Source organism: Mustela nivalis (genome assembly GCF_964662115.1).
Source record: "Mustela nivalis genome assembly, chromosome: 17".
NCBI lineage: Eukaryota > Metazoa > Chordata > Mammalia > Carnivora > Mustelidae > Mustela > Mustela nivalis.
The window spans coordinates 40,487,258-40,499,398 of record NC_139036.1 but is presented as its reverse complement, the minus strand read 5'-3'; the positions used below and the strand labels follow the sequence as shown (position 1 = coordinate 40,499,398).

Here is a 12,141-nt window from a genome sequence, read left to right as displayed (position 1 = left end):
AACAACCAAATCCAGTTTATAAACTTTGATCTGATTTGAAGAGACCAGCTATCCAAAGGACATTTTAACGTGAGAAAAACATGAAATATGAACTGAGTGTTAGAAGATAATCAGTAATAATCTTCTGGAGCATTTAGGGTTGAACATAATGATGTCTGTAATTTACTTTAAAATAATTCAAGCAGAAAAACTGAAAGGAAGCAAATATAGTAAAATACTAACTGTACATGTTAATTACTATATTAGTGCCTCAATTTTTCCTTGTAATTTATTTTTTCATAATAAAAAGTAAACCACAACAATACCAGGGCTATAGCAGATTTTTTCAGAGAACATGACTTTGAACTGAACACACAATTTTATGATGAATTAGGCCCCTTTTACCAACATATTGCCATTACTTCCTATACCATAAAGACATACAACTATGATCTTAGATGGGTTCTCAAAAACTTTCATATGAAATAAGAATCACTTGGAAACCTTATTAAAGGTTTCTTGGGCTTCATTCCCAGAGATGCAATTCAGAAGATCTGGCTCATTTTTCTTTTCTTTTTTTTTAAAGTAGGCTCCACACCTGGCACAGAGCCCAACATGGGGCTTAAACTCATGACTAAAATCAAGACCTAAGCTAGTATCAAGAGTCAGACCCTTAGGGGTGCCTGGGTTCCCACAAAAATCTTTTTAAAAAAAAGGAACTTTATTTTAAAAAAAGAAAGAAAGAAAAAGTTGTAGCCATTCGGGCCCTGAACTTGTATTTCTTTTCTTTTGTTTTTTTTTTTTAAGATTTTATTTATTTATTTGGCAGAGAGAGAGAGAGAGATCACAAGTAGGTAGAGAGGCAGGCAGAGGGGGAGGGGGGAAAGGGGTTCCCTGCTGAGCAGAGAGCCCTATGGGGCTCAACCCACTGAACCCTCCAGGCGCCCCACAACTTGCATTTCTAAGAAGCCCACAGAAGATGATGCCAATGCTGCTGGTCTGAGAACTTTTTTTTTTTTTTTTTTAAAGATTCTATCTATTCATCTGACACAGAGAGAGTGAGTGCACAAGCAGGGGGAGTGGCAGGCAAAAGGAGGAGAACCAGACTCCCTGCCCAGCAGAGAGCCCCAATACAGGGAATCCCAGGACCCAGAGATCAAGACCCGAGCTGAATGCAGATACTTAACCAACTGAGCCAGCCAGGTATCCCTGAGAACCACACTTTTGAGAACCATGCCCTTAAACGGATCACACATAAGTTTCACTCTCCTAAGCATTCTGTCCTTGACAGTGATGTCAAGTAATACTTTAATAAACTACAATGTAAAATGTCAGATAACTTTTTAAACTATTAACTATTCTGGATTAATCATATTTATCTAAATTCTTCACATTTACTGCTTGTGTAACTTCTTGGGTAATGAAAAGCCAGTTCACTCTTTTTAAGGTACTAGGGATAGCTGAGATCGGATAGAAAAGTAAAACCATAGGAAAAAAAAAAAGGCTATGCTAGGTGCCCCTCAATTATGAGCAATGGGACAAAATATTAAAACAAAGTAATTTGGGGGACCTGGTGGCTCAGTTCATTAAGTGTCTGCCTTCAGCTCAGGTCATAACCTCAGGGTCCTGGGACTGAGCCCACATCGGGCTCCCACTCATTGGAGAGTCTGCTTCTCCCTCCCCCTTTCTCCTCCCCTACGCTCATGTTCTCTCTCTCAAATAAATTAATAAAATCTTAAATAAATAAATACATACATACAAAGTAACTACTGGCTATACAATTTTAAATTAAACCAACCCTATCATTCCTAGTAAAGATCATTGGGCACCTTATTCACTTGCCCCAAATATCATGTCATTTTTAAGTTCAATTTACAAGCAAATTCTAAGAAAAGCAAAAAGAAAAGGACTAGCTGACTTGAGTCCTATAATGAGACATAAAGAGTTCCTCAAATTTCTCAGCATCCTCACTCTTAGAACCTGAGATGATCCAGGCCTGAAAGCACAAAGGACTAAAAGTTAAAATGGCAAGAGATATATAACTATGGAAAATTAGGCTAGACCTAAACATCACCAAGCACCTAGCGTATTTTATAGTCTACTCTCTTATCTCCAGTAAATGACCTCCTTCATTAAAAAGAGAAGTCCTGGGACGCCTGGGTGGCTCAGTTGGTTAAGCAGCTGCCTTCGGCTCAGGTCATGATCCCAGCGTCCTGGGATCGAGTCCCACATCGGGCTCCTTGCTCCGCAGGGAGCCTGCTTCTCCCTCTGACTCTGCCTTCCACTCTGTCTGCCTGTGCTCACTCTCGCTCGCTCGCTCTCTGACAAATAAATAAAATCTTTAAAAAAAAAAAAAAGAGAGAAGTCCTAGGACATCTGGGTGGCCCAGTCAGTAAAGTATTTGCCTTTGGCTCAGATCAAGATCCCAGGGTTCTGGGATCTGGCTCCGAAACCGGCAGCAAGTCTGCTTCTCTCTCTCTCCTCCCCATTCAGGCTCTCTTGCTATCTGTTTCTCTCTCAAATAAATAAAGTCTTAAAATTAAAAACAAAAACAAAACAAAACAAAAACCCAGAAATCATCAGGTGGGAGCTACTTGACATTCTTTTATCCACATAACCTTAATTGCATCTGTAACTTTCCCTTTGGAGGGCCTGGGTGGCTCAGTTAAGTGCATACCCTTGGCTCAAGTGGTGAATTTGGGATCCTGGGATCAAGCCCAGAGTTGGGCTCTCCGCTCAGTGGGGAGTCAGCTTCTCCCTCTCTCTCCCTCTGTGTTCTCTCTCAAATAAATAAATAAAATCTTTAAAATAAAAAATCTTTAAAATATATAAGAGGTTAAGCCTCTGCCTTTGGCCTGGGTCATGATCTCAGGGTCCTGGGATGGAGGCCCGCAGCAAGCTCTCTGCTCAGTAGGGAGTCTGCTTCCCCCTCTCTCGCTGCCTACTGCTCTGCCTACTTGTGATCTCTCTCTCGAAAATCTTAAAAGAAGAGGCTTTATTTAAAAAAAAAAAAAAAAAAAAATATATATATATATATATATATATATATACACATATATAACCTTTCTTCTTTCAATTATAGAAAAAGTGTGTCTATTTCTCTTATTCAAGGATAATCAATACCTATAATTGTGGCCACTATAACCTGTGGCCTTGATTCCATCTCCTCTAGAACCTTGATCCTTTAAATTATTTTTGTTCTTTTTAAAAATTAATTAATTAATTCTTTGTTCTTTCTTGAATCTTCAATTTCTCCCTACTGATTTTCTTTTCCCTTAGTATTTAAATATGCTCAAACCTCTGTATCCTTAAAAAATAGAATATAGGGCGCCTAGGTGTCTGTCTTCAGCTCAGGTCATGACCCCAGGGTCCTGGGATGGAGGACCATACCAGGTTCCCTACTCAGCAAGAAGCCTGCTTCTCCCTTGCCCTCTCTCCCTGCTTGTGTTCCCTCTCTCACTCTGTCAAATAAATGCATATAAACTTTTAAATAAATAAATAAATAGTAAAAATTAAAGACACACTACCATCACCTTCCCATTAACTGTGCTACCCACCAACTTACCACACAGTGTCAATGCTGACCTTTTAATGTTCAGATTCCTTCTCTGGTCTTATCATCTGGCTGCATCACCTGATATATATGACCATCCCTTCTTAAACCTTTTTTTTTTTTTTTTAAAGATTTATTTATTTGACACACAGAGAGAGAAAGAGTGAGAGTGAGTGTGACGGGGAGCAAAGGGAGAGAATCTCAACCAGACTCTGCATTGAGTGCCACTGGAGCCAGACACCGGGCTCCATCTCAGGATCCTGAAATCCTGATGTAAGCCAAAACCAAGAGTCAGATGTTCAACCAACTAAGTCACCCAGGTGCTCCTAAACCTGCCTATTTTAGGTTCATGATATTTCCTCATTTTCCCTGTATCTTTCTGACCATTCCCTTGGATTCCATCTTCTGACACCTTTTCTCTACTGTAACTCCTAAACTAAACTATACTGCTAATCTGGAACTTCAATGTGACCATATGCCTATGAGATATCACTACCCTGGATATGCAACAGCCATATCCAAAAGGGATTTACTCTTCACTCACCTGTCCTGCTTTTCCTTTTACATTCCCTATATTGATGATTATACCACCCATCTAGTTATTTTCTTAAGTCAGAAATCTGTGAGTTCCATTAAAGCACTCTCATTCATTTTCTACCACTCATTTACTCACCAAAGTCTATTGATCCACAAAGTTGATCCTGTCCATCTCTATTAGAAAAGCCTTGGTTAGTTGAAACACTGACAATTTCTTATCATATTCTTAATAGGTCTCCCTGCCTCGAGTCTATACCATATTAGAATGACCATTTAGTGATTTTTCTAAAAGAGGAGACTAATTGTGTCTCTCCACCACCTAAAATGACTTGGTCTCATTTATATTTGTGTAAGGAAGGTATAACAAACATCATGGAGCCCAGCTCTGCTTTCCTCCCTCTCTCATCAACTGCCTTCACTTCCTTGTCCAGGTGAGGGCTCCTTACCATTTTCTCCAGGTCATCTCACCCCAAATGCTCTATGTAAACAGAGCCAAACAGGCAAGAGCAAAGGCTGAATGGATCAGATTAGATCATAAGACTCCTGCATCCTGCTAAGCAACCTGAAGAGGAAGTTCAGTTTAGTCTAGAATCTCATCAGCTTCCTGAATATGGGAAGACAGGGAGGGGGCCTGACCTAACAGAAAGGTCACCAAACAGGACTGCAGTTTATTCCCTGACCTGAGACATCCCCCTTAGAGAAGCAAAGGGAACCAAGACAAGTATATGCTATAGTCCAGAATGCTGCAAGGTGAGAGCCATCATTAAATTTTTGAAGCATTATTACTATGGATGTAGATTAACCAAACCCAGCTCTAACGAAAATTGTGGGTACAGAGATACTGACAGAGGACGCCTGGGTGCCTGGGTGTCTCAGTTTGTTAAGCAGCTGCCTTCGGCTCAGGTCATGATCCCAGTGTGCTGGGATCGAGTCCCACATCAGGCTCCTTTCTCGGCGGGGAGCCTGCTTCTCCCTCTGCCTCTGCCTGCCATTCTGTCTGCCTGTGCTCGCTCTCTCTCCCTTTCTCTCTCTGAAAAATAAATAAAATCTTAAAAAAAAAAAAAAACCAGATACTGACAGGATAATCTTTTACCATCATGTTTTGTCTCACAAAGTATTTTAAGTATGACAATATATAATAATTAGATACATCATAGAAAATAATTTAAAATAATGCATTAACTGTATAATTTTAAAATACAAATTAACTGTTTAATTAATTAATTAATTTTTAAAAAAAATTTATTTGACAGAGAGAGATCACAAGTAGGCAGAGAGAGAGAGGAGGAAGCAGGCTCCCTGCTGAGCAGAGAGCCCGATGTGGGACTCGATCCCAGGACCCTGAGATCATGACCCGAGCTGAAGGCAGCGGCCTAACCCACTGAGCCACCCAGGCGCCCCGTTTAATTTATTTTTTGAGAGAGTGAACAAGCAAGCAGGGAGAAGGCCAGAGGGAGAGAATCTCAAGCTGACTCCACCCTGAGCACAGAGCTGGATACAGGGCTCAATCTCACCACCCTGAGATCATGACCTGAGCTGAAATCAAGAGTTGGATCCCCAATTGACTGAAACACCCAGGTGCCCTTAAGTGTATAATTTAAAAACAAAAAAACCAGCACCACTCAATGGCTTTCATCTACAGTGTAAGTTCTTCTTTTTTTTTTTTAAAGATTTTATTTATTTATTTATTTGACAGAGAGAGAGAGAGAGAGAGAGATCACAAGTAGGCAGAGAGGCAGGCAGAGAGAGAAAGAAGCGGGCTTCCTGCTGAGCAGAGAGCCTGATGCTGGACTCCATCCCAGGATCCTGAGATCATGACCTGAGCTGAAGGCAGCGGCTTAACCCACTGAGCCACCCAGGCGCCCTATAGTGTAAGTTCTTTAGCAAGATATACAAGATCCTTAAGTTGGCTCCTTGCAACTATCCAGCTTCATCTCATCATTATGTGCTTTACTCTTCTTGCTCTAGATATATTTACCTATTTACATTTTTCTCAGATACTGCACATTAATTTTCTTATTTATGTGATCTTGCCCATGTAATTTCTTTTACTTAGAAATTTAACCCTCTGTTGTATGTCTTTCTGATAAATTCCTATTTACTCATCAAAATTGCATCTTCCCAGATGCTCCCAGATTCAAGGAAAAAAAAAAAAAAGGTAGGGATGGGTGGGGCTTAGGGGCACTTGCCTGGCTCAGTGGGTAGAGATACAACTCTTGATCTTGGGGTTGAGACATTACTTTATTTATTTGATAGATCACAAGTAGGCAGAGAGGCAGGCAGGGAGAGGAAGGGAAGCAGGCTCCCTGCTGAGCAGAGAACCCGATGCGGGGCTCAATCCCAGAACCCTGGGATCATGACCTGAGCCGAAGGCAGAGGCTTTAACCCACTGAGCCACCCAGGCACCCCTAGGGTTGAGACATTACTTAATTAGCCATCACATGTGTGTGGAGGGGAGAGGAGTGCTTAATAAATATTTACTGGATTGAGTGATTTATTTGTTAGCTCCCCTATTAAACTCTAAGCTTTCTAGTGACCAACTATCCCATGTGGGACCTCCAGTGCTAAAACTAGGACAGGGGCACCCAACTGGCTAAATTGGTGGAGCATGTAAGTTAATCCTGGGGTCCTGGGTTCGAGCCTCACAATTGGGTGTTGAGGTTACTTAAGGATAAAAAATCTGGGGGCGCCTGGGTGGCTCAGTGGGTTAAAGCCTCTGCCTTTGGCTTGGGTCATGGTCCCAGAGTCCTGGGATCAAGCCCCGCATCGGGCTCTCTGCTCAGCGGGGAGCCAGCTTTCCTTCCTCTCTCTGCCTACTTGTGATCTCTGTCTGTCAAATAAATAAATAAAATCTAGGGGCGCCTGAGTGGCTCAGTGGGTTAAAGCCTCTGCCTTCGGCTCAGGTCATCAACCCAGGGTCCTGGGATCAAGCCCCGCATCGGGCTCTCTGCTAAGTGGGGAGCCTGCTTCCTCCTTTCTCTCTGCCTACTTATGATTTCTGTCTGTCAAATAAATAAATAAAATCTTTTAATAAATAAATAAACAACAAAATCTTTTAATTAATAAATAAATAATTTTTTAAGAAAATAAAAAATCGGGTGCCTGCGTGGCTCAGAGGGTTAAGCCTCTGCCTTCAGCTCAGGTCATGGTTTCAGGGTCCTGGGATCAAACCCCACATCAGGCTCTCTGCTCAGCAGGGAGCCTGCTTCCCCTCTCTCTGCCTGCTACGCTGCCTTGTGATCTCTCTCTCTGTGTCAAATAAACAAATAAATTCTTTTAAAAAAAATTTTTATAAATAAATAAATAAATAAATAAATAATCTTTAGGGGCACCTGGGTGGCCCAGTCAGTTAAGTACAATACTCTTGATTTCAGCTCACAGCCTGATTTCAGTGTGTGAGATTGAGACTTGTATTGGGCTCAGCACTGGGAATGGAGCCTGCTTAAGAGTCTCTCTCTGCCCTTCCCTCTTCCTGGTTGCCTGCTCTCTTAAAAAACAAACAAACAACAAACCCCAAACTTAAAATAAATAAGTAAAACCAGGACAATCCCTGGGCAACTCTGTGTAGTTGGTTATATCACTCCACAAAGATGAGAAATAAGTCATAATCATTCTATAACTCTATGCAGATAGTAGTATTTGTTAAATATAACTGAACGGAAATGTATTTTAAAAATGGGTGAATCAGGGCGCCTGGGTGGCTCAGTGGGTTAAGCCGCTGCCTTCAGCTCAGGTCATGATCTCAGGGTCGTGGGATTGAGTCCCGCATCGGGCTCTCTGCTCAGCAGGGATCCTGCTTCCCTTCTTCTCTCTATGCCTGCCTCTCTGCCTACTTGTGATCTCTCTCTGTCAAATAAATAAATAAAATCTTTAAATAAATAAAAAAATTAATTAATTAATAATAAAAATAAAAATGGGTGAATCAGTCAAAGATGGCTACAAACAGCCCAGTTACCTAAAGAACCAAACACTGGTATAACTTCAATAGTATCAGACTTGGGAGTTAAGTGCTTGGCAGAAAGATCAACCACCAGCTACACCTGTGTTTACTCTGAAATTTGATAACGGAGAGTCTCAAGAATAGCTGTAAGAGCAGGCATGTTTCTCCCCACTTAAACAAGGGAGAATTTCACTGAGAACTCAACGTGTGTTTTAATTTGCCAAAAACCACAATAATATTTACTAACTATGGCAAAAAGCTCTCTGAATGTTCCTGTAGGATGTGAGTGATTTCATAAAATGTTTGCAATTAAAAAACCTTTATAATCCTACCTTTTTAAATTCCTTACCAACAAGTCTCAAGACTCTGCTCATAAGAATAACCCTATCGTAAGATGTTCCTATAGTACAATCATCAGATGTATGTAAATGCAAAAAACTGCATCATTGGGTCTACCTGTAACCCCAACTAACCAGCTGTGTCAGAAGAGAGGGAGAAAATGGTTAACTTTATTTGGTTACTACATTACCTGTTGTTCAGCAAAATGTTAGAACACTTAATATCCCGATGCAGGAAATTCTTTTTGTGACAGTAATCCAATCCTTCCATTAGCTGTTTCATGAATGACTTGATATGGTCCTCAGAAAAGTGTACCAAACCAGATTCTAACAGTCCCATTAAGTCATGGTCCATATACTCAAATACAAGGTAAAAGGCACCTATACAAAAATGAAAAAGAAAATTAAAAACAAGAGGAAAAAGACACTGAAATGACAATGCCTCAAATTTTAATATAACTTTGGGGTGCACCATAAGGCTCTCTGAAACAACTACTTAATTTTATAAATGAAGAAACTCAGAGAACTTAAATAACTTGCCCTTTCTAATAACAAATAACAGTAATACTATTTTAATTAATCCTCTGACTTTTAACCCAATGCTCTTTGATCTATTTACTTGAGGAGAACAACTGCCCTGATCAAGTTGATACTACTAGTCTTCTACAATCTAAGTCAGTTGGCAAATTATAGGCCTCAGGCCAAATCTAGGCTGCTGTTTGTCACTGTAAAATAAAGTTTTATTTGTTATAACTATGCCCATTTGTTACTATGCCAATATTGTCTATGGCTACTTCTGTATAAGTCTTTACCTCAGTTAGATTTAATAGGACTCACATAACATATCAGGGATAGCACAGTATATACAGTATAAATTACTAGTGAAATTCATAATATTTAAGAAATGAGTGGTGCCTGGGTGGCTCAGTGGGTTAAAGCCTCTGCCTTCGGCTTAGGTCGTGATCCCAGGGTCCTGGGATCAAGCCCTGCATCGGGCTATCAAGCCCCACATTGGGCTCTCTGCTCAGTGCGGAGCCTACTTCCTCCTCTCTCTCTGCCTGCTTCTCTGTCTGCATGTGATCTCTGTCTGTCAAATAAATAAATAAAATCTTAAAAAAAAAAAGAAAAAGAATTGAAAGAAAGGTGAATCTTCTAATTAAACTCCTTAAATTTAGAAGTAGATAAAAGGGGTGCCTGTGTGGCTCAGTTGGTTAAGCAACTGCCTTTGGCTAAGATCATGATCCTGGAATCGAGTCCCACAACGGTCTCCCAGCTCCATGGGGAGTCTGCTTCTCCCTCTGACCCTCTCCCCTCTCATACTCTCTCTCTCATTCTCTCTCTCAAATATAATCTGTATTTTTAAAAAAAGTAGATAAAAGGATAAGTATGCTAAAAGAATTGTAAAAAATCTGAAATCCATGCTGTCTTTTCACTTTAGCAGGGTATATGACAAAGACAAATATTTTAACATAAACAGTTTTAAACCTAGGTTAGACAATTATCTATCCAGTCTAAAATTCTGTCTCCTACCAGCATAAGGGCAAGCAATCTTAATCTAGAGGGCAGGCTTCAAGGATTCTTTGAACTCCCTGAAAGAGTATGCAATATTTTAAACACATAATATGCAACATTTTGAACTTATTTTTTTTAAGTATGGATCCTTAAGATGTTAAAAGAGGTCCATAACCCCCCAAAACTTAAGAAACACTGCATTAAAGGAATATCTTAGATATAGTCAAGAGCTCATACAAACTAATAAGAAAAACACCAACTGCAAAAGATAAGTAGATAGAGGACACAAAAGGACAACTCAAAGAAAAGACCATAAGTGAAGCTGATAAACATGGACACATGTTTAACATGTTTAAGCTGATAAACATGATAAACATGGAAAAAAACTCAGAAGTAACAGAAGGAATGTAATCCAAAATAATGACATTAGGGGCGCCTGGGTGGCTCAGTGGGTTAAAGCCTCTAGGCCTTCAACTCAGGTCATGGTCTCAGGGTCCTGGGATTGAGCCCCACATCGGGCTCTCTGCTCGGCAGGGAGCCTGCTTCCTCCTCTCTCTCTCTGCCTGCCTCTCTGCCTACTTGTGATCTCTGTCAAATAAATAAATAAAATTAAAAAAAAAAAAAACACCAAAATAATGACATCATACTCCACCTACCAAAATGACAATTTACTTTTTTTAATATATTTTATTTTTTGAAAGATTTTATTTATTCATTTGATAGAGGGAGAGAGCACAAATGGGGGAGCAGCTGCAGAAGAGGGAAAAGCAGGCTCCTTGCTGAGCAGGAGACCAACGCAGGGCTAGATCCCAGGACCCTGGGATCATGACCTGAGCCAAAGGCAGAAGCTTAACCGACCAAGCCACCCAGGCACCTCTGAAATGACAATTTTTTCAAAAGGTATACTCAATCTTAGGGAGGAAAAAGTGGAATGGGCACTCACAGGTGGGCATAAATAATTACTATCTTAAAAGCAATCTAATATTAAATATAAAAAATCCATTCCACTGGGGCGCCTGGGTGGCTCAGTGGGTTAAGCCTCTACCTTCGGCTCAGGTCATGATCCCGGGGGCTTGGGATCGAGTCCCGCATAGGGCTCTCTGCTCAGCAGGGAGCCTGCTTCTCCTCATCTCTCTCTCTGTCTGTCTCTCTGCCTATTTGTGATCTCTCTCTCTGTCAAATAAATAAATAAAATCTTTAAAAAAAATAAAATAAAAAAAATCCATTCCACCAAATAATTCTAAGAACCTATATTAATAAATCAAAACACAAAGATTTATGACCGAAAATGCTGAATGCAGAACTATTACATTTTTTAAACTAGTAACTAATTGGGGCGTCTGGCTGGCTCAGTCGCTAGAACATGTCACTCTTGACCTTGGTGTCATGAGTTCAAGCCCCACACTAGGCAGAGAGCTTACTTAAAAAAACAGTAATAATAGCACCAGGGCAGCTCAGTTAAGCGTCAGACTCTTAATCTGATTTTGACTCAGATCATGACCTCAGGGTCATGAGACTGAGCCCTCAGTTGGGCTCCACGCTCAGCAAGGAGTCTGCTTGACATAAAGAATCTCTCTGCCTCTCCCACCACTCATGCAAATGTACTCTTTCACTAAGAATAAATCTGGGGGTGGGGGTGCCTGGGTGGCTCAGTGGGTTAAGCTTCTGCCTTCGGTTCAGATCATGATCTCAGGGTCCTGGGACCAAGCCCTGCATAGGTCTCTCTGCTCAGCAGGGAACCTGCTTCCCTCTCTCTCTGCCTACTTGTGATCTTCCTCTCTCTGTCAAATAAATAAATAAAATCTTTTAAAAAATCAATCTCAATCAAACAATCTTGGTGCACCTAGGTGGCTCAGTCGGTTAAACCTCTAACTTCGGCTGAGGTCATGGTCTCAGGGACCTGGGATCGAGCTCCTCTGCTCAGCAGGGAGCCTGCATTCCCCTCTTTCTCTGCCTGCCTCTCTGCCTACTTGTGATTTTGCTGTCAAATAAATAAAATCTTAAAAAAACAACAACAAATAAATAAATCTTTAAAAAATAATAATAAATAAAATAAATGGGCAACTAACTGCTCAAGAGAGAATGATTAAGTAAATGTAGATTCATCTAGCCTTATGCAGTCATTAAAGCACATTAATGACATGGGAAATGACTTACACTAAATACACTTGATCTCAGTTATGCTAAAATAAATATAACATATTTAGAGTACTTAGAAAGAAATACATCAGAATGCTAATACTATAGTGGTTTTCTATGGATGGTGGTAGACTGGGATGGAG

General features: G+C 40.5%; 1 protein-coding gene across 9 annotated transcripts in view; it reads right to left on the bottom strand.

Moving 5' to 3' along the window:
• CDK12 (cyclin dependent kinase 12) overlaps nt 1-12,141 on the bottom strand; it is a 96,196-nt gene that overhangs the window by 62,326 nt on the left and 21,729 nt on the right. For 7 of the 9 annotated variants that reach the window (XR_014304396.1, XR_014304397.1, XR_014304398.1 and 4 more), the window contains exon 6: nt 8,539-8,728. Coding sequence is in view for 4 of the 9 variants with exons in the window: in XM_082704900.1 (XP_082561026.1) it covers nt 8,539-8,728 (190 nt within the window). In the remaining 5 variants the exon portion in view is untranslated. The remainder of the gene's footprint in view (nt 1-8,538; nt 8,729-12,141) is intronic. The other 2 variants (XM_082704901.1, XM_082704902.1) reach the window with 1 other exon arrangement.